The 27,993-nt window shown below is 37.9% G+C and overlaps 1 protein-coding gene across 2 annotated transcripts in view; it reads right to left on the bottom strand.

The window, feature by feature from the left end:
- The window catches only part of FOCAD (focadhesin), a 313,675-nt gene that overhangs the window by 116,395 nt on the left and 169,287 nt on the right, over nucleotides 1-27,993 (bottom strand). For both annotated transcript variants that reach the window (XM_038552511.1, XM_038552512.1), the window contains exons 16-19: nucleotides 14,071-14,205; nucleotides 10,228-10,278; nucleotides 9,381-9,464; nucleotides 522-660 (exon numbers count right to left, since the gene is read on the bottom strand). In XM_038552511.1, the coding sequence (XP_038408439.1) occupies nucleotides 522-660; nucleotides 9,381-9,464; nucleotides 10,228-10,278; nucleotides 14,071-14,205 (409 nt within the window). The remainder of the gene's footprint in view (nucleotides 1-521; nucleotides 661-9,380; nucleotides 9,465-10,227; nucleotides 10,279-14,070; nucleotides 14,206-27,993) is intronic.

Genomic DNA, 27,993 nt, shown 5'->3' with positions numbered 1-27,993 from the left:
GTCCTGTAAGCTTTTTATCAAAATGGAATGATCATACAATTTAATCCATTTTTTAAACCATTAATTTATAGCTCTCAAATATTGATGCCATCATTGGAATAATTCTAAAGAAAGAATAAATTCAGAATGAAAGTATCCAATAAATCTCTGAAGATTCTAACAATCTTTTCATTTAGCTTATAGAATAAAGAACCATTACTTGAGCCAGTGACTTAAAGTCCCACTGCAAATCTGTCTTGTAGAATACAGCGCTTGAAATGAATTTTAATTTCTCACTGAAAATGGTTGTTTAAACTATTTTCTGGTTCAATTTTGTTCAACTCTAATGCTTTTCAGTGTGTTTTGAATACCATTACTACCTCAAACAGTCCCTCTAAAACAGATGGATACCTATTGCCTTTCAAACAGAAATTAAGCTATAATTAAAGCAAGCTATTATAGGTACATATCACAAAAGAACACAATCAGACAGGTAAAATCACTGAAAAATGCTAGCTCCCCTGCCACTAAATAGGAGTCACCTGGTAAAACCAAAGGAGCAGTAAGTGACAACAGTCTAAGATAGCAAGAGCCAGGAATGGAAAGATCCAGATCCTTTTCATCGCCCTCATCATCTTCGTCTTCATCTAGCTCATCAGGAGTCGGGATTTCTGGTCTTATCTGAAATGACAGAGAAGGCAATACTAAACTATTATGTAAAATCTTTTCTTTGTCCTTTTTATGCCAAGATTTAAAAACTGAGTTAGACTCATTACACTGTAATGTCAAAAGAACATTAAGAATTAATTTTAAAATATCTGTTCATCTTCAGATTAACTAAATGGTAAACTCTATCTTATTAGATACAATTCCAGATCCATGTAAAGAACTAATGGTAATATACTAAGAAAATTACCATAAGCCAGCATAAGCAATGATTATTATAGAACACTAATAAAATTTTACACCATTTGACAATAAAATGCAAACACTGACACATTCAATATATTGAGCTTCTATGGTTTGTGATTAAATATTTGCCTTGTCGGAATACATTTTTTTCCCTTTAACTTGTGATTCCAGCCATGTCTCTATGGCAAAGCTTAAAATCTTTCAGTAGAAAATAAAATAGAGATCAGGAAAGGACAGAATGCTTTAGTTGACTTTTCTTTAGACTCGGCAGTTTGTTGCTATAGATTATAAAAACACTAAAATCTGTAATTGGTAGCTATACTTTATTGTGTTTAATTTGCAATTTGACGATTCTGTGGTTGCTCTGTGATTAGTTAGGTTTGTTGGAACCAAAAATTTAAAAATGTAAGAAGATCACCACTATTGTAGTTTCTACAAGATATAACTATCAAGCAATTAATTAAATTTTTAATACTTTCAATGACACACCATCATAATGCCCACATGGAGATAATTAAGCATTAGGGGAGGAAATCAAAATATATAAAAGTGGTTGCTATAACCATAAAGTGCCAGAACCCAGTCATTACCATTAGCCTGTCTCCCGGAGTTATTTTTAGAAATAATTAACAATTCCTGCACACTGCCTTCTTCATAGGTCCCCAAAGCACTGTTCCATTTAGGAACTGCACTGAGTCAGGATTCTTGCAGGGGGATAAAAGAAAACAGAGAGGAAATGCTTCTCTTAAGTATAATAACCTCAACTCCAATGAAAGCTTTCAACCATAACTAGTGTTCTCTTCACTAGTGAATGCATAAAAGCAACCTGACTACCCGAGCACTTTCTGAGACACGATTTAATTCTTTTTTTTTTTTTTAATTTATTTATGATAGTCACACAGAGAGAGAGAGAGAGAGAGAGAGAGGGAGAGAGAGGGAGAAGCAGGCTCCATGCACCAGGAGCCCGACGTGGGACTCGATCCTGGGTCTCCAGGATCGCACCCTGGGCTAAAGGCAGGCGCCAAACCACTGTGCCACTCAGGGATCCCCCAATTTAATTCTGATTCAGTATTGAATACCTAATTCTCAGAGGACTGAGCCAGCCATAATTACAGAGATAACAATAATGTATGCTCCACCCAGAGCACGACAGCATTTGTTGACATCGATGTTACTGGAGAAACTCTAGCACAATTTCAACCCTTTCTGCTCTCATAGCAGGGTTTTCCAAGTATCTCTAGTCTGGGTACATTGAAATTGCCAGGATTAGTATCACCAGGAGTTATTTTAAAGATTATACCCAATCCTAGTTGCCTAAAAAAAACACAAGAAAGAAGTTGGCTCTGGGTCTGTTTGCCTTGTTTTCTTTTTACACATCATGGGACAAATTGAAAAGAATATTTAAACAGCATACAGGGGGAAACAGACAATAATGCTCACAGCAGAGACTACAGAGGTAATACCAGTTACCACACCAGTGTATCAAAGCTCTGGGAAGCTCTCACATACACAGATAGGCACAAGTGGCATGAGATTCAGAGAAGTGGAAGACAGAGGTGAACACTTAAGTTGATAAGAAAATTCATGGGACCCCTGGGGGGCTCACTGGTAGAGCAGCTGCCTTTGGCTCAAGCGGCGTCCTGGGATCCTGGGATCGAGCCCCACATTGGGTTCCCGCGGGGAGCCTACTTCTCTCTCTACCTATGTCTCTGCCTCTCTCTGTGTGTCTCTCATAAATAAATAAATAAAATCTTTAAAAAATATATTTAAGAAGAAAATTCAGAGGGATGGTGAGGATAACAATGAATCAGAACCCTCCAATCTGCTGGTGGAAATATAAAATGGTGCAGCCCCTTTGGAAAAGTTGGAGTTTTTCAATAAGTTAAACGGAGTTATTTACCATTACCACATGGCCCAGCAATTCTCTTCCTAGGTACAAACCCAAAAGAACTGAAAATAGGCGATCACACAAAAACTTGCATATGAATGTGAATGTATTATTCCTCATAGCCAAAAAACAGAACCAATTCAGATGTCCACAGACTGATAAATACATAAACTACATGTGGCCTATCTATACAATGGAATATGATTCAGTCATACAAAGGTGTGGAGTATAGATACACTCCAGAGATGAATGTACCTTGAAACCATTAAGCTAAGTGACGGAAGCCAGTCAGAAAAGATCATATACTATGTGATTTCATTAAAGGAAAGCTTCAGGTTATAGGCAAATTTAGGGATAGAAAGTAGATTATTTATAGGACATACATGAGGTTGCTTGAGGGCTGCGAGAGGGGAAAGGGGGAATGGGGATTGACTACTAACAAAATGCTCTAAAATTAGATTGTGGATGCTCTGTGATTAGTTGCACAGTTCTTTGAATATACTAAAATCACTGAATTCTACAGTTTAAATGGGTGAATTATACAGAATGAGAATTATAGCTCAATAAAGCTGCTGAATAAGAAGGGGAAGAAGGGAAGGAGGAAGGGAGGAAGAAAGGTTGTTGAGGCACCTGGGTGGCTCAGTCAGTTGAGCGTCTGCCTTCGGCTCAGGTCATGATCCTGGGGTCCTGGGATCGAGCCTGAGCAGGGAGCCTACTTTTCCTTTTGCTACTCCCCCTGCTTCTGCTCTAAGTCAAATAAATAAATAAAATCTTTTAAAAAGAACAAGAAGGGGATGCCTGGGTGGCTCAGTGGTTGAGCGTCTGCCTTTGGCTCAGGGCGTGATCCCGGAGTCCCGGGACTGTCCCACATCAGGCTTCCTGGATGGAGCCTGCTTCTCCCTCTGCCTGTGTCTCTGCCTCTCTCTCTCTCTGTGTGTCTCTCGTGAATAAATAAATAAAATATTTAAAAATAAATAAATACAATAAATAAATAAAAAAAGAAAAGGAGGGGATCCCTGGGTGGCACAGCGGTTTAGCGCCTGCCTTGGGCCCAGGGCGTGATCCTGGAGACCCAGGATTGAATCCCATGTAGGGCTCCCGGTGCATGGAGCCTGCTTCTCCCTCTGCCTGTGTCTCTGCCTCTCTCTCTCTCTCTCTCTCTGTGACTATAAGAAAGAAAGAAAGAAAGAAAGAAAGAAAGAAAGAAAGAAAGAAAGAAAGAAAGAAAGAAAGAAAGAAAAGGAGGAAGAGGAAGTAGAGGAAAGGGCAGGGGGGCAGCAGAATCGGAAGGGGAAGCCAAGCCGGAAGCTGTCACCATCTTCAGAGGGATCTTAACTGGTGGATGAACCATGGCAAAAGACCAAATTCTTCCAATTTCAGAATTATTTAATGTAAAAGGGATGTGATTATTTTTGCACATATTTTAGCCCATCCAGTCTTTCTGTTCAGTCAACCTCAATTACTTAAAATGAGTCATAGCGCCCAAGCCATCAATATTTCTTAGAAATGCTAAAGAAAGACCTACTAGGTTGGAGATAAAAAAATAACGATCTGCTCATCTATCTTATGTTGTCTAATTTTACATTCACATAACTGGATGCCTATATTAATTTATCTGCCATGTGGTAAAGAGCATATGTCTGCATCTTACATATGCATATATTTTAACAAAGAAACTACAGATGTACTGTAATTTAAGAATAGCTGATATAGTCTGCATACTTTTAAGGGTATGATTGGTTTCTTCAAAAGCAAGTCCATTCTCCTGACCATATTAGCTCTTATTGCTGGACTTGGTTTCATTACATTTCCTTCCTCCTCTGCGCACCTGTTAAGTGTTGCAGCTTTCTTATGCTAGCCCAGGCTTTTCTCTTGCTTTGTGTGTAACAACTGAATAAGACGGATGTGCACACAACTAAGAATAATCAAGAGAAGTCATATAAAAGAATACCTGTAAAATTATAACATTTTGTTATTTGCATTAGCTACGAAAACATCCAGGAAAACCGCATATATGTTTAAAACACACACACACACACACACACAAAACTACACCCTTCCAATTATAGCTAAGCTTTGTTGAAAAAACTTAAGTGAAGAGCCAAATATAAAATGATAAATTACTTTTAGAATCTGCTTCGAATTGAATATTGGGAACTTCATCCTATAAAATGCCTCCACTATGGGTTCGGAGCCAGATAACCCTTCAACCATCTTTCCTTATGTATAACCTACGAAAATCCAGGAGTTTGTGCATAAACACAGGATTTTATTTAGAACACATCAAGTATCCGCATAAATTTCTTTAAAAAGAGAAACGGCTTCTGATGAATGCAGTGACATTCACTTAAATCAAAGCCAAACAGGCTATACCATATTAATACCAACACAGGATGCATAATGAGGTCTCTTATATTACTCACTTCTAAAATTAACTCCAGAAATCAATAACACAATCTATTTTAAGATCTCTAAAATAAAAAGTTTAATTTTTAAACAACTAAATATTTTTTTAATGAACTCAAGTCAGAGATGAGAGTCAATCTTCTACCTAAATGTTTATCCATTACTGCTTGTTTTACCAGAATAACAATTCTCTGTATTTTGTTTGTTTTGTTTTATTGGGTTGGGGAGACACTAAAGAAGGCAGAGGAAAAGAATAAATAGCTAAACAGAACAAAAAAACAAAAACAAAAACAAAAACAAAAACAAAAAAAAACCACACAAACTAAAAGAGAAAAATCATTTGTGTCCCTTTCTTAATATTGGAATCAAAAAGACCTCAAAAAAGCCCCCTGAAACTTTTTGACCAACTTTAAATTTGCATGTTTCAAATGATTAACACTTTTACCAGCCAACAAAACATATGGATTCATTCAACATTCCCAGATTATAAAATGGCTTAGGGCTTCACGTATGTCCAATAAATAATTGCTAAATCAATGCAAGTGTGAAGGGTCTATCATTACATAGAACTTCCTAGTAACAATCCAGTGACAAGAAATATGAGTTAATGAACTTGATATTCAAATCCCTAACTCAGGGCAGCCCTGGTGGCACCATGGTTTAGTGTCGCCTGCAGTCCGGGGTGTGATACTGGAGACCCGGGATCGAGTCCCACGTCAGGCTCCCTGAGTGGAGCCTGCTTCTCCCTCTGCCTGTATTTCTGCCTTTCTCTGTGCATGTGTGTCTCTCATGAATAAATAAATAAAATCTTAAAAAAAAAATCCCTAACTCATATATCTTATTTCAACTCTACTAATCATTAACATTTTCCATCCTATCTTAGATGTAATGTTTCATAACCCTAACTGATGTCTGCCACTCCCTTAACACCTTTTGTTCTATCAACCTGTGAGCTTTCAACAAGTTTCACAGTTTAAATTGATGCATGAGTCAAGAAGAACTCTATCTTTAGTAAATTTTTTTTTTTAAGATCTTATTTATTTATTCATGAGAGACACAGAGAGAGAGGCAGAGACACAGTCAGAAGGAGAGGCAAGCTTCTTGCAGGGAGCCCAACCTGGGACTCGATCCTGAGACTCCGAGATCACACCTTGGGCTGAAGGCAGACACTCAACTGCTGAGCCACCCAGGCATCCCTATCTTTAGTGAATTTAAAGAAAAGTAGTACTTACAAAAATAGCTGAATTATCCATAAAAGTAGCAATGTTGATAAGGATACATTGTATCTTTCTGTATTCTGTATTCTGTATTTCTTTCTACTTGAAATTCACAGCACTCTCATTTAAAAGATTATTTCACAAGTTTCCACAAACTGAGAAAATGTGGATGTACTTTCACTGGAAAGGTTACAGAGGTAATCCTCAATTTTGTGAGTAAGCCCTTGGTGCAGAATGAGTAATCTCTGACAACAAGAAACAATCGTAGTTTTTTTTTTTTTCACAGTTTTTTTTTTTAAGATTTTATTTATTTGTGAGAGACACAGAGAGTGAGAGAGGCAGAGAGCCAGGCAGAGGGAGAAGCAGGCTCCATGCAGGGAGCCTGACATGGGACTTGATCCCGGGTCTCCAGGCGCTGAAGGTGCTGCTAAACCGCTGAGCCATCCGGGCTGTCCACAATCATAGTTTTTACACTGCAGAAGGCCCTACCTGGCAGGGATTTTCAAATCATTGAAAATACGTTTTTATAGAAAATGAGCCTCAGTTTCACCTCACTACTATCATGTGCAAAACAGAGGTGGGGAGCTGACTCAGTTGTATCCTTAGCCTGTGGGGGCTTGTTAGGATTTGAACACACTAACCATTTCTTAGACATTCAGTCCTTAGGTATTCAAATAACCAAAGGGAAACTCAGTAAAAAATAAAAAGAAGAATGCATTGGGCAGTGTTGGAAGCAATAATTCTCCATGAGGAGGCAGGTTGTCTATATCAGAAACTGGAGGTCAAAGATGGACTCTTTTAAATCACTTACGTCCCCACATCTTAAACCTAGTTGAGAATAACCACTGTAGTGAACCACTGTTACTTCAGGGAGTAAGCTGAATCTCACAAGGGGGCAAGAGTAGAAAAAGGGTTGAGAAGGGTGGCAGGAAAAGGATAAATTTTAGAGATTTCTTTTAGAGTTCTTCACACTCCAATGGTAAAAACCCAAGCATATATCAAAACCCCAACTCTATCACTGCCCTTTATGCTAGAAGGTATAAAGAGCTATTTATGGCTCCTCAGGGATGAGAGGATATTGAAGAGTTAGATTAAGAAAGTATCTAATATTTGACTGAGCAGAGCACTTACCTGAGCATAAACTCTAAAAATAGCACAATCAGAAACTGAATAAAACACCAAAGTAGGAACAGACATAAACACATCAATATGTAAAGAGGTAGAGATTAATTAGTCAAGAATATGTGGGAGTTATTTGATAAAACCTCCTACTCCAGCTGAAATATTTCATGAATAATAGCTAAAAGTAAAGGTAATTATTATGCTGTGATCTAAGTCAGCAATTGCTCATTAAAATAATAATAATAAAAGGTATCTTTGCAGATGTTGTAGCCAATTTACTGGTAGGAGTCTGCATACAAAATTTATAGGTAGCTTTTTTTTCCTTTTCTTTTTCTCTTTTTTTTTTAAGAAGGTATAATTATTGCTAGTCACCATAGTGCAGTCTGAAGTCCCATCTTTTTTTAATTTTATGAGTCACAAAACATCTTTCCTTAGTCTTCCCATTGGTGATAACCACACGACAAGCCAGCCAATCTGTCTTTGCATCCCCAACATGGGAAATCCTACCTGACTTAGGACTTGGTTTCACAAGGGCCTTTCATCAGTCCCAGTTCAATTCAATCAACACAAATTTGCCTTGTTCCTATGGCATCTAAACCTCTATGTAAACCCAATCCCAAAGACAAGTCAATCCATTTTGATGCCTTAGGGTGCCAAGAAATTTATATCAAAACTTTTTTTTAAAGATTTTATTTATTTATTCATGAGACACACAGAGAGAGGCAGAGACATAGGCAGAGGGAGAAGCAGGCTCACTGTGGGGAGCCTGATGCAAGACTCGATCCCAGGACCCTGGGATCACATCCTGAGCCGCCGAAGGCAGATGCTCAACTACTGAGCCACCCAGGTGGCTATATCACCAAATCAAAACTTCTTAAGCCATTTGATCTAAGGATAGATTCTGGGTAACATTACATATAACTTCTTTTTTTTTAAGATTTATTTATTTTTATTTATTTATGATAGACAGAAAGAGAGAGAGAGAGAGAGAGGCAGAGACACAGGAGGAGGGAGAAGTAGGCTCCATGCTGGGATCCCGATGCGGGACTCGATCCCAGGACTCCAAGATCACGCCCTAGGCCAAAGGCAGGCGCTAAACCGCTGAGCCACCCAGGGATGCCCAACATTACATATTACATATAACTTCTAACACAATGTCTGCCTTACACTCTAGAAGCACTCGATAAACATTTGTATGCATTTGAATTAGCAGTAACACAAAATGTGAAATCATACACTTCACTCCTTAATATAACCTAATAATTTAATGCTGGTTATGTTAAGTAGATATTAGAAAGGGCTGTATATTTTTAATCTAAAACTAAAATAGTGTCACACAATGTGTTAAGAGTGATTCTTTCCTTATCTAGTTCCCTGGAGCTAACCTATGTATTGTTTCATACTAAACTAAGAACAGATTTTTTTTTTTTAACATGGCATCTCACTTTAGTATCACAAATAAGGCTCTTTGGCCACACAGGCTGCACAAACCTTAGTTGATGCAAGCCAGGCTTAGATTTGAAGTCCAAGATGGACTGGGTGGAATAGACACAGATCTTCTGGAGTAAGCCAGGGGCATGGGCATGCAGCCATACACTCAGTCACCTACAGAGACTTCGTGTGCACCACAGGTGTCTCCATCGGCTTCAAAGAGACTTAAATTCAACAGCTGTGAGGTCTAAGATTTCTACAGTCTTTTACAGGTTAAGCGAATAATAAATATAAATGCTTATCTCTTACAGACAACACATCTAGCGTTACATCCCTCAGGTAAAAATCTTCTAAGAGAGGAGATACAAATAAAGTGATAAAACCCAGCAGTTAAGAGATACCAGTGAGAAAGCAGAAAGGCCTACCTCTTCAGGCAGATGAAGAATGGTGTGCTCTCCTGCACTGAATTGTGACAGAGATTTATATGCAGCATTTGCTACAATGGGGTCCTAGACAGGGTACCAGTAAGACAAACAAAAGAAACAATATATATTACACATCAACTCTGGAGGAAGGAAGAAAATCTTCCCACATCAACCTCAAAGTTCTAGAGTCAGGGCTTTGGAAATGATACTCAAGCCTTGCTTTAATGTGTCCCAACTAAAAATAGAGAGAAATTAGCATTAGGTAGAGAGACCAGAAGCACTACATTTTTATCCTACTTTGGACATTAAACAGAAAATAACTCAAAATCGCTCAGGTCCCCATTACATGGTATGGATGATTGGAAGAAGTATGAGCATATGGAATCTGATAGGTTGGGACTAGGTTCTGATTCTCTAGCTACTAACAGGGAAAGTTAGCCCTTGGGAATCTCAGCTCATAGAGTCAGGAGTCTAGTGTAACATCACCGACAGACATTCCCTTCTCTATATTCCTTGATTGGAAACGACATCTGGACTTTTTGTTTGATGTGCTTGCTGGGGCAAAGCAGGAAAGGGGAAGGGCCATTAAAAAAGAGAGAGAGAGACAGTGACAGCAGTCTCTCTCCACATCTGTCAGCTTCACAAAGTAACAAGTGCACTTTATGACAAAAATGGATTAACGGGCATAAACTGAGAAGTTTTCTAAAACCTAAGCTTATTTACGTCACAATTCTTTTAAGATCATGAAGCCATCATTTAAATTTCATTATATTTCTTATTCCAAGAGTCTTATTTCACAGTTCTTTCTCAATTTGGTTCTGTTTCACCAACACCTTTGTGATAGTACCTTGTTTTGAGTGTGGGTCCAGAGGAAGCTGAGGACTTGAACTTTAAAATTCTGAAAAATCAATAAACATCACAATAAATGAGATGAAAACAAAACTGAGAACAATCTAAAGTAGCAAGCAGTGAACATTAATTCACTCAAAATTATACTAGTGATTGACTTAATCCGTATTTACCCATCAGCCATAAAATGAAAGTACTCAGTAACAGACTCATCATGGAAATGCATGCACATTTTAAACACAATACGTTAATATTACTAAGTAAAAAATTGTTAATAACCATTTTTTTGCTGATCTCTCAAGGCCTACCTAGTACAAATTTCCCTCCTCTCTTTGGTGTCACTGTTCCTGACTCTCTACCCAAACAGAGTTCTCCCTTCACCAAGTGGTCACATGGCCCATGGCACACTTTAACATCCAGCATGATTATCCGCATATGTGGTTAACTCCCTCTAGATTTACACTCCTCAGGGCAGTGACTATCTTTTGCATTTCAAAAACTTTAAAGCCCAGAAAAATAAAGGACATCAGCCCAGTTCCTCAAATGACAAATATTTAGTAAATGATGAGCTTAAAAAGCCATTTATCTTCCAACAGTCTACCTTATCTTCATTTCAATCACATCTATCTTCTTGTCCTTCTAAATCACTGAAGGTTCTTCTACACCTCCTTATCTTTGTATATTCCAATTCTTAGATTTCAATGAGAAGCAACAGTTTTTTAATTCTGTAAGAACCTAATCTAATAGCACCAACTAAGTAAGGTTTCATTCAATTCCTCCTAGAATGCTAGTCATTTCTACCACCAGACTCTCACAGGCCTCTGATTAAGTGTACTCATTAAATGTTATTATAATTCTTGTTGCTTATATCCAACTCTTTTTTTTTTTTTTTTTTAAGATTTTATTTATTTATCTGAGAGAGAGAGAGCGCGCGAGCACTGAGCTGGGAAGAAAGGGAGAAACAGACTTTCCTCTGAACAGGGAGCCTGGTGCAGGGCTTGATCCTGGGGATCTGGGATCGTTATGTGAGCCAAAGGCAGATGCTTAACTGACTGAGATACCAGGTGCCCCTATGTCCAACCCCTTTGTCAACTTTTGAGGGTTTGGAAGGCAACGACTGACAATTTGGTATAATGGGAAAACAGGCTATGGAGGTAAATGTCCTGGGATGAGACATCAGCCTTCTTTTAGACATTATAACATAGTTCAAGCCACTTGTCTGGCATGCAGCAGGTACTCAATAAATATTTAATGAATGGATGTACCTCTCAAAACCTCAGATTCTTTAGCTATAAAATAAAAATAATACCTTCCTATGAGAAATTAGAACGAATTGGTATAAAGTAATGAGAAGAGTGCTGGGAATATAATAGGTACTTAAAAAGAATATCTATTATGTATTACGATTTCTAAAGCCTAGGACAGTTTTACTAAATATATTTTGAGTCAATGAATGGATGTACAAGCACTTAGCAAAGCAATTCAGAAAATACTCTAATTGAAACATGGTCTCTATTTGCAACAAGCTTATAGTTTAATGGGGAAAATAATATAAATACATATACATATACCTGTAGTACAAAATAGAAATAAATGTTCTTAGGACAGTATAAAGTACAATATAGATAAAGAATCAAGTCTATAGCAAGATACTCCTACTTGTACAAAAATTCACCAAAAAAGAGGATGAATTAAACCAATTATTTACTTTCTAAAATTAGAGATTAAAAAAAAAAGCAATTCTGATAAAGAGAACAATGCACAAAGGAAAAAAAATAGAAAAGTCTGGAAGCAGGGGGAAAAATGCAGGAGGCAGAAAAGTAGAGGGAGGCCAGATTCTCAAACACCTGATGAGTAAGGTATAGAGAGGATGGACTCCATTTTAGGCAAACACAAGACACTGAGGTGACTGGGAAGAGCAAGGACCTAAGAGATGCTTTGGGAAAACTGTATCTAAACTCTAACCAGTTAACAGAGAGCACATTATTTAAATATACATCCAGAGAGAGGAAAAGAGGGAGGGAGGGAGGGAGGGAGGGAGGGAGGGAGGGAGGGAAGAGAGGCCTGGAGGGTGAGAAGAAATTGGGGGAAAGAGAGGAATAGGGAGAGACAGAAAGAGCAAGAGAGAGACAGAAGCACAGAGGTCTCCCTCTCCATTTCTTTACTTCTACTAGCAAGTGACTATGGTCACGGAAGGGCTCTCCCCTACTGGGGAACTGATAGATGGAATGACCCCAGACCCCAGAGCCATCTATCTGAGCAACAGAGGATCCTTAATATGAAAATAAGCATGAAGATAGACCAATATAAGACAACAGGGAAGAATGTAAAGTTGAAGAAGAAAATAAATCAAGTCTCCCCCACAATACATACATGCTAAATAAATAAATAAATAAATAAATAAATAAATAAATAAAAATTTACAGCCAACGTAAGAAACCAACCAAACACCAGCTCATAAATTAACCTGTAATAAAATCCAAATAACTCAAAGTATAAGCAATACAAAGCTATAGGAGTTCAGCCCTTGAAAACAGAAAATAAATAAATACAACAGGCCCTTACTATGGCTTTTACTCTTAGTTCTTTATCAGTAGCCTGGCGGACTTTCTGACAACGTAAGAGTATGTGTCATAATAGTCTCCATAAAAAAGACTGTTGGTGAATGATATACTCTAAGAGTCTCAAATCAATTCCTTTTTTTAATACCCTAAAACAAAAACCCAAATATGAGAATAAACTCATCCTATATTGGTCAACCGTTCATTCAATAACTACCTACTGACTATATGCTATGTGCCAGGCACTATGCCAGGTATTGTATCCTCAGGAAGGACAAATTTGATTTTATTTACTGTGCAGCATTAAGAATGATAAGAAGAAGTATTATCTTATAATCCAGCCTTATCACATAATCTAAATCATGTAAAGGACTATTATTGGATTCTTGTGTGGGAGGTAGTTTATCATAGTCTTGTGAAACACTAAATCAAACCACAAGTTCATGAAGATTTCAAGTGAAAATGAATTGCTACTCTTTAATGGAAAAAGGGAAAAGGTAAGCATGAGTGGGAATATGGCTACAAAAGTAAAGATATAAATGAATTCACCATCCTCTCATTTCACTCATTTCATACAGAGAATGTTAAACAATATATGAATCTTATAGTAAAGCTTCTTCCAAGTGTTTCAGTTCACTCCAATGACAAATACCGAGTAGCTCACAAAATTATTTTCCTCTCCTAAGGTAGTCTGATTTTACAATCATCCTCATTGTACAGATCAATATAGGACACATGAACGTGTAAAAATCAACTCTTTATGGGAAACCTAGAAGCAAAACATAAATGAATATATATATACATATATATTCAGTCAAATATATATATATATATATATATATATAGTCAAATACTATGGGAGACTCTGTCCTGCCTTATTAAAATCTTTGTGATATTTTTTAGAAATAAAAGCACCAATAAAATGAATTTAAACTTTTGGCCTTAGACACACTATTTTTAACATACTGACTTTTTATTTTACTTATTTTATTTATTTACTTATTTATTTATTTTGCACACTGACTTTTTAAAGTCTTGGTTATATTCTCATAATAAAAAATTGGTATCCTTTACGTAAATAAGCCTTAAAGACACAGAATTGATAAGCATGGATATTCTCCTATTACTAGCAGTCCATAAAGATATCACATCCTTAGAACAAAAAATGTTAAAGGATTTTTGGAAAACAAAGATTATGAATATCGATTTCCATAAGTTGTTATACAGCCCATGTCTTCCCAATGTAGAAACAGAAAATTTATTGACCTTCAAATGCATACCTCATATTCAGCTGTATTGACTGTTAAAGAGGGAACCAGAGAAAACAGTTCACTGAGGGTCTTCAAAATGAGGGGTCTTGTGTCACAGCTGAGCTTTGGAGAGAGAGCATTCCATGTGGAGCGAATGCAAACGACCTGCGAAGGAAATGAAAGAGTCAATGCCTAACAAAATCCCAGCTGACAGGACGCCATTAGCAGAGGGTACTATCTTTTATTACAGGAAAACTAGGAAAAACTCATAACATTCCTAGAAGTTCAGATTTGATAAGGTATCACTTCTCAAAAGAAATTATTTAAACCAATATAAACTGTTGTGGAAGAAAATCCAGCCTGACTCACATGACAGCTTCTTTGCTACTTTAGTTTGCTAACCAAGGAAATAAAACTTACACGCAGATATGTGCATGGGTGCCAGCCAGTGCCCGCACACATGCAAATTAGATTAGCTACAAACATCATTGAAGAACCATTCTCTGAAAAAAACGAAGGGTAAGATAATGTTAAAAAAAAAAAAAAAGGAAGAAACGTTCTAAGATTTTTATTTATTTATTTTTGAGAGAGAGAAAGTATAAGCAAGCACGAGCTGGGGGAGAGGCAGAGGGCGAAGTAGACTTCCTTGCTGAAATTGCAACAGCACTCAGAAAATTGAGATTTAATATATATAAACTGAACATGCTCAAATCATCTTACAAACATGTAAAGGAACCGCGTTGGTGGTATAGTGGTGAGCATAGCTGCCTTCCAAACATGTAAAGGAGGCAGGAGAATAACTGTATTATTTAAAATAATAATTTGAGCACCTGGTTGGCTCAGTTAGTAGAGTAAGTGACTCTTGATCCAGGAGGTCCTAAGTTCAAGCCACACATTGGGCAGAGAGCTTACCTACTAAACTAACTAAATAAAATACTTTAAAACCTTGTTTTAAAAGTCACTTCAGATTCTTTAAAAGACTGTTAAATGATAAAATAAGATGGCAGCCTGACAAAAATGTTATTTTTAACTTGACCCAATTTTCTATACCAAGTGTTCTTAGTTCATATCTGGTTTTCTAGATATTCAAATGTCTTCCTAAGTTCGATTCCAACTACACCAGATGATTTCTTCACTTGGATATATTTTATTAAAATTTTAAAACTCAGGCAGGAAGAGTGCCAATGTAGATCGATTATATAGAGTTTAACAAGGATTAACCTTTCTAAAATACTCCCATCCCTTCTCTTAAGCTTCAATTAATACACACAATTTGTCTCCATCTACAAACATAAATTATTTAGAAAAAACTACATAAGGTAGTAAGTGAAAAGATGTCAAGACAAATGAATAATATGCACCTAAGGACCTAGATTAAGGAGAGGTTTAAAGAGGAGACAGCAGAAGGAGTATCTCAGAACACTTGGATTTGGTGCTTTTGCTCTTTATTTTCTTCTTTCCATGAAACAGCAGAAAAATATTCTTTGGCTTGGGACCCACTACAAATTTGGATTGAATTAACATTTACTAAGAGGAATACTGTGTGTCAGCCACATCAGTGGGCATGTTTATACGAAGTAGCCCTAATATTACAAATTATCAGTATTTGCAATCAAAAGATAAACTCAATCTTTCAAAGCTATCAATTCAACATCAAGGGTATACCCAGTGTATACCCAAAGTACTAGGAGGAACAGTGGCATATAAAACATAATCTAACATCTCAAAGAACTTAGCACCTACTGATAGAATTCTAAATTATCAGGAAACAAAATAATTAGATTTTAGGCTATTTTCAACAGAAAAGAGTTTTAGGAGGACCTAGGGAGTAAAGCTTTGTCTGGGGGTGGGGTCATCAGAGAGAACATCAAGAACCAGGAAGCCCTGAGATGGGACAGGAAGAAGGAAGAGACAGAAGTCAGGCAGACATTCCTTAAGCAAGTGGAAGGCAAAGGTCAAAACACAAAGAAAGTGTGTTGTAGGGGCACCTGAGTGGCTTAGAGGTTGAGCATCCACCTTTGGCTCAGGTCATGATCCCGGGGTCTTGGGATGGAGCCCCACATCAGGCTCACCGCAGGGAGCCTGCTTCTCCCTCTGCCTGTGTCTCTCATGAATAAATAAATAAAATCTTAAAAAAAAAAAAAAAAAAAAAGCATGTTACAGGCACACAACTGGTGTGCAAAGTATCAGTGAGGGAAGGCTGACAGATCAGAGTGTACCTGGAATACCAAAACAAGTTTGGATCAGAATCAAGAGAAAAAGAGGCTTCTAGCAGTTTCTCAGCTGGGGAACAATCAAAATTAAAATGCTACTTTTGAAAGAATCTTCTGGTAGTCTTAGACCCAAAGTCAAAGCAGTTACCCAACCTCGCTGATTCCTATTGCTCACTGGTCCCCAAGACATATAGAGCCTGAAACATTTTCCCAAAATCTTATGCTCAGTGTACACACTAATTGTCCAGGCTCTCTTAACTTTAAATGCCCATCAGATTCCAACTGAGGCCGTTTCAAGACCCAGTTCAAACCCCAATTCCACAATTAAGCTTCCTCCTACAATTCAAGCCCTCCTTTTATCTCTTTTGTTCCTCTACCTTCTAACACTTAAAACTATATACCATCCAATTTAGCATTTAATTATATACTGTCTAGTATTATTCACTATTTTCATGAACATAAGTTGTCTTCTCAAGTAGATATTAAGTTATTTGAAGATAATGATCATGTCTTATAGTTCTTATTCCCCACTCACCTAGCTTGGTAATAAGGATATAACGGATTAACAGTACTTATCAACTACTCATGGTATAGGACTTGAGGAATGCTAAATCTGAGATGGAGAATAAAAGAATTAAAAGAACTAGGAGACTGAATCAAAAAGGGAAAGGCTTGGGACCTAAAGACTGGATGAATAAAAAATAGCATTAAAAAAGGGAGGATTAAAAAAAAAAGAAGAAGGAGGGGCGCCTGCGTGGCTCAGTCTATTAAATGTCTGTCTCCAGCTTAGGTCATGATCCCAGGGTCCTGGGATGGAGCCCCATCTTTGGCACCATGCTCAGTGGGGAGTCCGCTTCTCCCTGCTTGTCTTTGCTCTCTTTCTCTCTCTCAAATAAATAAATAAAATATTAAAAAAAAAAAAGGAGGGAAACCTGGAGGAAGGAGCACATTACAGGAGATGGGGCAAGAGACGATGAGTTCCATTTGAGATATGTTTAATATGAATTGATGGAAAGAGATCCAGAGAGAAATATTCTGCAAGCAAGAAGAAAAGAAAAGTACTATAACTCAGATGTGAGATTGGTCAACAATAGCTCTGTCATTCAAACATTTCTATAAATCAAAATACCATAAGGAGATATGGCTCACAGATGCTATGAGGCCCTCTGCAGATCAACACAGATGACATCTGGCCACCAACTATAGACATAGGAAAAGGACCTTGTCTTTTCCATGAGTAGTCGGTGGGCAGTAAGGCTACATCCTCCAAGTATATTCAAGGGTTCACAGAACTTTTTTTTTTTTAAAGTCATCTTTCTAGAGTGTTTAAAAGTGAATTCCTGAAATGGTACTGTACATATGGACTATGAGAAGGTATTTCAGAACCAGGAGCTGTGGCCTTACACATACGCAAGGTATACCTTCAGGGAATATTTGCAAACCCATGCTGGCCCCCATAATCAGAAGCAGGGAAGCCTCTAGTAAAGAAGGCTGCTTTCCCTGACCTTCCCAACCCTGGGCTCTTCTTGACACTATATCTCAGAGACGGTCTGGCCCTGGGGACTCCTTGAGCTTAATCTATGATAATCTTGCTATGCCCATCTTCTGGAATCCTGTGGATCTGATCCACTACCTTTGTAACCTGTACAATCTGCCAAATCACATTGGATTAGGCAGGTTCAGGGTCCTGGTTTTTACTGGCTTATTGTGTCTCTACTATTAATTACCCAATGACTTGTCTGTTTTCAAAAAACAAATTGAGGGGGATCCCTGGGTGGCGCAGCAGTTTGGCGCCTGCCTTTGGCCCGGGGCGTGGTCCTGGAGACCCGGGACCGAGTCCCACGTTGGGCTCCCGGTGCATGGAGCCTGCTTCTCCCTCTGCCTGTGTCTCTGCCTCTCTCTCTCTCTCTCTCTCTATCATAAATAAAATAAATTAAATTAATTAAATAAATTAAAAAAAAAAACAAATTGACATCTGGCTCTAGGATATGAAGGGCTGCACCTGAAGAATGATAAAGAAGGAAATTTTGCTCTATGCTGCTGAGCTGAAAAAAGAAAAAAAGGCAGAGGTGGGAGCATGGGGAGGAGGTGGTAGTGTTAATTACTCAGTGCCAGAAACAAGGAGGCATATAACTACACTGAGCTATTGTAAGAAAGTTGTCAGTATCTATAAGCTAATAGCTTGTGTTTCTATGGCCACAGGGAAAGAGGAAATACTGCCTTTAGCCTATAGAAAACAGGGAGTTGGAACTGAGACCCACACATAAAACCAGGCCCTTGGGGTGCCTGGGTGGCCATCAGTTAAGCATTCGACTATTGGTTTCAGCTCAGATAGTGATCTCGGGGTCATGATCTCAAGGTCATGTTCTCAGGGTCATGAGACTGAGAATCATGTTGGGCTCTGTGCTCAGTGGGGAGTCTGCTTAAGACTCTCTCTCCCTCTGCACCCCCCCCCCCAACTTGTGCATGGTCTCTTTCCTCTGTCTCTAAAATAAAATAAAATCTTAAAAAAAATAAATAAATAAAAAGCCCAGCACCCTCGAAGAGCTGCACCCTTAGTGTAATGGTTGGACTAAAAACTACTGAGCTGAGACACTTACTTAAAAAACAGCAGTGAGCTGGGGGCATCTGGATCACTCTCAAAGGATATTCCTGTAACCCATAATCCAAACAGTCACACAGAAAAATGAAATAAAGTAAGCTCATCTGGAAAGGAGTTCATGATACAAAAATTTTCAAAAACTATAATGAAAGAATCAACAAAAGCAACAAACAGCAGGGCTAAACATCCAAGATTTTCAGATAACAGAACAGAAATACAAAAGTACTTGATAGAATGAAAGATTTCAGACAAGGCATTTAAGTACCAGTAAAACAAGATGGCACGATGGAAAAGAAGAGGAAAATTTGGCAAAGAACCAAATAAGATCTCCAGAAATGAAGACTATAATCACTGAAATTATTAACTCAATCTGATAGCAAGTTATCCTAAGTATAGACCAGAAAGATCAGAGTTACAAAATATAAAAAAGAAATTCAAAGTCAGGTCGTATTAAAAGAGATGGTCTATCTTATGTTTATCAAGAGTTCCTAAATAACTTTATTTTTAGAATGGCCCTTGGAGAAGTAGTTGATTCCAGGACTGGACTAAGGAAAATATAACTTAGGTCTGGAGCATCTTATGGTGTGAGAAGTAAGGGAAGTGTTCAAAAAAGGATGTGGATTTGATGAAAGGGCATGGCAGCAATCTCAAAGTGTTCCAAATAAAAACCCCTAAGTCCACAGAGGCATAAATAGATATATAAATAAGCAAATAAGAAAGAAGGAACAGCAATTCCTTCCAATGTAGAAGCAATGAAAGAAATAAAAAAAATCACCATTAGACAAACACGACCAGAATAGCTGTCATAGGCAAGATATGCTGGAGGATGTTAAAAATTAGTGGGCAAAAGTGTGAGGATAAACAGGACAACTGGATAGTCTCAAAGTATCTCCTCCAAGAAATGGGTTAATTACAAAAGAAAGAACAGTTATTATGATATAGAGTAGTCCAGAATATATCACATTAACCAAGTGATTGATGCTAATACCACCAAGCGATGAAGGTCAATATCACCAGTAATAAAATATACCAACACCATGTACTCCTAATAGGATACACTGAGAAATACTACCTCTGGAGTAGTCTTATCCCAAAAAAGCCACATGTCCTTGATCTAATCATGAGGAAACATCATATACACCCAAATCAAAGCACATTTTACCAAACACCTAATCAAGACTCTTCAAAAGGGTCAGCATCATGCAAGTAGAAGAGCCTGAGAAACTGGCAGAGCTGGAAAGAGAAAGGTAATATGACAACTCAGTGCAACAGCAGAGCCTGGGTTGGATCCTGGAATGGAAAGAGGACTTCAGTGGGAACACTATGAAGCCTGAATAAAGTCTGTAGTCCAGTGAATAGCATTACATTAACATCAATTTCTTAGTTTCAATGGCTGTGCTACAGCAATGAAAGTAAGACTTTACGTTAGGGAAAGCAGAGTGAAAAATATTCAAGAACTCCGTATATTATTTTTCCTATTTTTGTACAACAGCTTTTTGGAGATATAATTCACATACAATTCACCTGAAGTGTATAATTCGATGGTTTTCAGTATGGTTCTCACAAAGTTACACAACCATCACCACAATCAAGTTAACGAACATTTTCATTACTCCAGAAAGAAACTCCAAGATCATTTAATACTCATTTCCCCCCAGCCATCCCAATTCTAAGCAACCATAAATCTATATTCTCTCTTTAAATTTGCTTTTTCTAGACCTTTTCTATGAAGGAAATCATACCATATATAATTTTTTGTTATTGGCTTCTTTCAATTAAAATATTGCTTTTAAGGTTTCTCCATGGTGTAGCATATATCAGTAGTCTTTTTCACTGCTAAATAATATTCCATTCTATGTATAGATCTCTCTATACTATTTTTTGAAGGCTTCCTGTAAGTTTAAAGGTATTTCCAACTAAAAGGTTAAAAAATAAGAATGGGGGGGTGGGGAGAACTACTTAAAGAAATAATGGCTAAGAATTTCCAAAGTCAAAGAAAGTAATTCTTTAGGTCCTCAGCAAGAGAAATAAAAATAAGTTTACATCTACATACATTATAAGATGGCTGTTTAGTACCAAAGGCAAAGAGATAATCTTCAAAGCTAATGGAGGAAAAAAGAGAATATCAAAAAATAGACTGCTGGGATGCCTGGGTGGCTCAGTGGTTGAGCATCTGCCTTTGGCTCAGGCCATGATCCCAGGGTCCTGGGATCAAGTCCCACAAGTCCCACATCAGGCTCCCTGGAGGGAGCCTGCTTCTTCCTCTATGTCTCTACCTCTCTCTGTGTGTCTTTCATGAATAGTTAAGTAAAATCTTTAAAAAAAATATATAGAATGTCTACAAAGGAACAATTTAGAGCAACAGCAGACTTCAAAATTAACAAGACGAGCGATCATGCAATAATATCTGGCAGGTGGTAAAGAAGCAATCAGACTAAAATACTGAATCCATCATTCATTAGTAAGGGCAAAACATACAAGAATATATAAATTAAGTTAAATAGATGGAGCACTTAGGTATTAGGCATTATGGCATGTAAATATTTACATACAAATTACTCAGAATGTCTTGTTCAGTTTTTCTGAGTTGTAGAGAATACATCCCATTCTAAGTGCTTACATTATGTGTATTTTATGGCCATTTGTGTTTCTTAGGGAGAAGGATACTTTCTCCCTGTCATTCCTCCCCAAGAATCTTAGCAACTCTAGACAGCACAGATCAAGACCCTGGGCAGTGTGGTACACTCGAAAGAGCACATGACTGGAGTCAAAAAAACCCCAGGCTCTCTCATTTGGTAGCTGAGTGACTACAGCAAAGTCATTAATCTCCTTCAATCTGTTTCCCCAGCTGCACAAAGGAAATAATAGTAGCAACACCTGCTCTATGTATAGCACAAGGTTAACAGTGAAGGCAATGTTGAGACAATTGTATGCAAACGTGCTTTGTACACTGTCAAAGATGGTTATTGCTGCTACAGCCAATGGGGGAAAATCATGAATCCCCAAAGACTCAAAGCCTTTGCTTCTAATTCTTGTGCCGTAAGAATGACTTTGTCCAAGGAACAGATAGCTATCTTCTAATTTTACTTCCAAAAGATTTTTCTAGAAATTCCTGGGAACAGCCTACTCCTTTTGTCCTGATACTTTACTCCAACAGAGTAAAAGCTTTATAAAAAACCTGTAGGCAACAAAAACTGCTTTTATTTGCCCTTTTCATAATGAAGGTAAAAGAAACTGCCTTCACAATTAAAGGACTCAAGTCATCATCATGCAGTGAAGTCCTCTTAAGCTAATTCAGCACACACAATCATAAAACAGGATGCTTCTGTTACCAAAATACAAGGACAGGAGATAAGAGGGAGTTTAAGCAGACACAATCAATGGGGCAGAAACAATGAGAAAAATAACATTCTTACCCTAATAATTTGAGTTAAAGGTTCTAAGTATTAAAAAAAAAAAAAAAGACTACCACAGGTTTATTTAAGTAATTTTATAGTCTTTTAATGTCTGAGACTACTTTATGATCAAGACAGTGTGACAGAAAACAAGAGAAATAAATACCAAGTTGCCTTTTTAAAAGTTCTTTGTAGGGGCACCTGGGTGGCTCAGTGGTTTGAGCGTCTGCTGCTGAGGTCATGATCCCAGGGTCCTGGGATCAAGTCCTGCATCAGGCTCCATGCAGGGAGTCTGCTTCTCCCTCTGCCTATGTCTCTGCCTCTCTCTGTGTCTCTCATGAATAAATAAATTAAATCTTAAATAAATAAATATCCTTTATAATCAAATGACCTTCCATTATGGTTTCTATCTTGCTAATGGCAAATAATGTAGAAGCACATATCTAAATTTCATACTGTGGCTCAGTAAATAAAAAATACTTGTACTTGATCTGGTACTAAGGCTGCCCTCATATTAACAATCCCTACCCTCTATGCCGTCTCTAGAAGACGTACCTTTCAAATTATTCTGTATTTCTGTAAAACTGGCAGTTTGTAGTGCAAACTTATAATTCTAGTATCTGAAGAGAAGGGGCTTAGAAATTCTGTAAGCAACATAAGTAACAACAGAGAGGCATTTATTAAACAGACTGATCTAGACTCTCAAGGGACTCACTACTCAGGGGCCAGGGATTCTAGGTTTCTTTTTTATTCCCCATGTGAGAAGTTGCAGCTTCCCCAGCTACCTCCCCATAGTGAACAGTATCTTCCAATGCAAACTCCACTGATATCTCTGCAGGAACAGAAAGAATGACACAAAGGGTTCCCTGCAGGGAGGCTCACTTTTCAGTTTTGCTAGATTCTGTCTGGATTAATTACCTATTTCATGTTGGACATTCTTCTGGCATGAACTAGCAAACACACAGTCAGAAATATCCTTTCACAACAAAAATGATTAGTGCTTTATTCCCCCTCAAATAACCAGAGAATCTTTTTTTTTAAAGGTCAGTTCCTTCTACTGTTCAGATAAATGGAGGCTAGACTTCAAGGTAGTAAAGAATAATAGAAATTCAATCAAAATAGCTTAAAATTTTAAAAAAAGAACCCACATTGCTAAAAGAGTTGCTCAGTAGATACAGAACTGAAAGCAAAGCAAACTCAGTGTCTACCAGCAACAACAAGAGTAAAATATCCCCCCATCTAAATTTTAAAAAGGGCTAAAGGGACTAACATGAGTGCACTGTAGAAAGAACTTGAGAAATAGTTAAGCATGGTTACATACTGAAAAATCAACATGCCACACATCAAAAAAAAAAATTGATGAAGTGAGCAGTCACTATAGAGGCTCTAGAAACACTTTACAGAACAACTGTAAATGGCACAGATGAAGCTTTTCGTAATACCTGTGGAGTGTAGTCTCCTTTACAACGATGGAGTTCCGTGAAAACCTTTCTGAATAACCAATGTTGCCATTACTGAAATGTAACCTGAATTATGTGTGTGATTATGTGTTCACTGAAAATGATTCTTCTCTCTCCACCGGCTCTTTGCATCCACAGATTTGAGAACACAACTGATGAATTCTTAGTGGATTACAATGGTGAAGATCAGTCAGTCTAACATCCCTGAGGGACTCAAAAAGATTCATCTACAACATACTAAGAACAAGGAAGACATGTACCTGGGACTGCTTCCCAAACAAACAAACAAGCTCCTGTTTAATAAAAGCTAAAGGCAAAATCTGTCATCTACAAGTACAAGAGATAGAGAATTTTAGCAGAACTTCTTCAATAATTATTTGTTCTTTAGTACCAAAAAGCCACTGAATTACAATGAAAAAGGTTCCCCTTAACAAGGTTTTAACAAGTATAAACTGTTTTGCCTTCCCTACAAATGCAGTTTCTAGCAGTGTTTGGCATATAAAGGCACTCTCCTCAAAAAAATTCATTGAGGGGTGCCTGGGTGGCTCAGTCACTTAAGCATCTGCTTTCTGCTCAGGTCAAGATTTCGGGGTCCTGGGATGGAGCCCCATGTCAGGCGACCTGCTCAGCATGGAGTCTGCTTTTCCCTCTCCCCCTGCCCCTTACCTTCCTGTGCTCTTTCTTTCATTCTCTCTCTCTCTCTCTCAAATAAATAAATAAATAAAATTCTTTTTTTAAAAAAAATATTTAATGATCGAACGGTATGAATTGGCCTACCACCAGCTAGAACAGGGTTGGAGACTTTTTTCTGTCAAAGACCAGAGACTTAATATTTCAGGCTTTGAGGGCCACGAAGTCTGTTACAACTATTCAACTCTGCCACTGTGTCGTGAAAGCAGCCACTGGTTAGAACAGTATAAATATACCGCAAATACTGATGATAAGTAAACCTAAGAGTTAAGAAAGAAAACTAAAAAACACCAAACATCAGAAATGGCACTACTTGTGTGGAAGAGAGGGATGGTGGCTTAATTGAGAAATACTTCTTTAAAATCAGTATTTTGAACTGTCCCTTTGTTGGATGCCCTGGAGGTTTTACACCTCAGAAAATGACCTACAAAATATTTACAATAAATAGAAATATGCTACCCTTTTATGTAATGGAGAGGAGGCCATCATGGAGAGTTAGAAAAGAAGACACACATGACTTTAGGCAGAGAGATGCTAGAGAAGAGTATACAGTGAAGGTGAAGGTCTGCCAATGTGGTCACTTAAAACTAATAACCACGTTGGCCTCTCCCTGAGAATGTCTTTCAAATTCCTCCTGTACCCCTTAATGAATTCTTCATTACAAACTGTAGAACCTATAACTTCCTGGATCCAAGTCTCCTGGGAGCAAGCAAATCAAAACCAGTCCTAAGCAAACACTATGGAGTTTAAAAGTTGAAGTTAGGGGCAGCCCGGGTGGCTCAGCGGTTTAGCACCACCTTCGGTCTAGGGCCTGATCCTGGAGACGTAGGATCGAGTCCCACATCGGGCTCCCTGCATGGAGCCTGCTTCTCCCTCTGCCTGTGTCTCTGCCTCTCTCTCTCTCTCTCTGTCTCTCTCATGAATAAATAAATAAAATCTATTAAAAAAAATAAAAAATAAAAAATAAAAGTTGAAGTTATATGTGAGGATGCCACAAGTCTAAATGAGCTATTAATGTCTTCTTAAATTATTCTCAGCAGTCTATTTTGCAACTGAATAACTACAGAAAATCCAGGAAAACATCGGTGCTACAGCAATGGTAAAGGAATTTTCCGAGAAAAGAAGCTAGAATTGCTGGGGGAGAGGGTAGATAGACTGTCGATTCTCAAAAGAATCTACTGGCTACGGAAAAGAATATTAAGATAATGAGGAAACAAAGGGCACCACAAGAAGGTATAGAGGCTGCTTTTAGTCAAATAGACTTCAGCGATGGAATGTAAAAAGGACCACAGTGAACCCCAGGCAGGATACAGATGGGCCCATAGGAGGGCCCACCTCAAAATAGCCATTGGTCACAAATGACCAATAGGCTACTTATAACCAGGTACAGTGGCCAAAAAAAGGAAAAATTCTAAATGTCACCATATCTCTTCATCTCCCCTCTTTACTTTTTTTTAAGATTTTATTTATTGATTTATTTGAGAGAGAGAGACAGACAGACAGACGAACAAGCCAGAAGGCAGGGGTGGAGGGAGAGGGAGAAGCAGACTCCCCCCCACGTAGGGAGCTCCAGGCATGGCTCAAGGCAAGCTCGATGAGAGGACTCCACCCCAGGATCATGACCTGAGCTGAAGGCAGACACTTAACTGACTGAGCCACCCAGGTGTCCCATTCATCTTCCCTCTTTAAAAACAGCTCCCCCCCCCCCAAAAAAAATAAAAAACAGCCCCTACCGACGGCCTCATTGCAGATACCCTCTCCTCTGCTATCCTGCCCATGGCTCCCTTGCAGTGCGTTCAATAAATCTCTATCCCTTTGTTCGGCCTTGGATGAATTCTTTCACCTCCTGACCCATTGGCTTCCATCAGCTTGTCACCGCATTTTTAGGGGCCCCCATCCGATCAAGAGACACCTCATTTAGACACCACAGAAATGTTAACAGAACAGGAGAACCAAGAAAGGATAGGGCCCTGGAGTCCAGGAGGAGGGAGAGGTTTGTAAAAACAACACTTTTTGTGGCTATTTTACATTAAAGAGAAGGTAAGGAAGTATGGGATGAGTTCTTTGGCTTTGCCAGGAATAAGGTCTTTTTAAAGTTTTCTATCCAAATGGAAAACTAAACCACTCTCTGTTTAAGACTCTTGTTTATTATTAAAATTAAAAATATAAGCATGCCTGGGTGGCTCAGTCAGGTAAGCATCAACCTTCAACTCAGGTCATGTTCGTGGGGTCCTGGGATTGAGCCCCACGTCAGACTCTGCTCAGCGTGGCATCTGCTTCTCTCTCTCCCTCTGCTTCTCCCCCTGGCTCTTGTTCTCTCTCTCTCTCAAATAAATAAATTTTAAAAATCGTTTTAAAAAATTAAGAATATAGAAATGTAATGCCAACACCCCAAATTCTTCTCAAACCTAATTGTTCATTTGCATCAGAAAAGTACACCTACTTTGAGACACAAAAAACACTGATCACAGTATGGTTTACAATATGAAAAAAAAAATCAAAACAAAACAGTAAATAATTTAAGTATCCTGCAACAAGAAATTCACTAACTATGCTATAGCCATGTGCTCATTCAATTTGATGACAGAAGTAGATTACCATCGTGATTTGTTGTCCATGGTAAACTGTTAGCTGAAAGAACAGATTACAAAAAGAATATATAACATATCCCTCTAACATAGTATGATCTCTATTTTGTTTTATGCCTGTGGTTTAGAGGTGATTTTTAATCATTTCCTTGGTTATAACTTAGGACTTTCTTACTGCATACATATAATACTTGAGTCATATTTTAAAGGAAATATATAACCATTTTATGCATTTGAGCCTGAATCATTTTTCTACAGTTAAAATTAATTTGATTCTCCCACTCCCCTATAGCTTACATAAAGACTGAAAAAAAATTTATTTTTATATAACACCTAAAATTAGTGTATTCTTAAAGTGACATTTGGCAAAGTGATCATTCTTTGGTAAAAAGTGAGATTTATGTTTCTTTCCTCTGCCCACCTAAATTAATATTTTACAGGGAAATCTGAAAGTTTACTATAGCTGTTCTTACTCTACAAAATGGAGCCAAACATCTTCCACCACACCTGGGAAACCTAATATAATTCCAAAGGTTTTCTTAAACACCCTCATTTCCAGGCATGATGATTGCTCCTCCTCCCACAAAGCATAAGCCAGGAATTAACAGCTATTCCCGCCACATCAAATAAATATATGGCTGGTGATAATTATACAACCCATAAACACATGCCAGGAAAATAATACTGCACAAAGCTGAAAAAATTCTGAGCAGATGGACTAAAGAGCTTCCTGTAGGGTCTCAAAGGAAATAATAGCCAGTGGCACCATAAGAGTTTAGATTTAACATGCTACAATATGGATGAAACCTTGAAAACACTATGCTATGTGAAAGAAGCCAGCCACAAAATACCATATATTATATGACTCCATTTATACGAAACAGAAAACAGGCAAATCTATAGAGACTGGAAATAGATTATCAGTTGTATAGGACCAGGGGCAGGGGAGGGATAGAGACACCATGAGGTGACAGCTAAAGTCTCTTTTTGGGTTGATGAAAATGT

This window comes from Canis lupus, chromosome 11 (genome assembly GCF_011100685.1).
Source record: "Canis lupus familiaris isolate Mischka breed German Shepherd chromosome 11, alternate assembly UU_Cfam_GSD_1.0, whole genome shotgun sequence".
In the NCBI taxonomy this organism is placed as follows: domain Eukaryota; kingdom Metazoa; phylum Chordata; class Mammalia; order Carnivora; family Canidae; genus Canis; species Canis lupus.
Note: the sequence above shows the minus strand (reverse complement) of the source record. Positions and strands in the feature narration are given on the sequence as shown.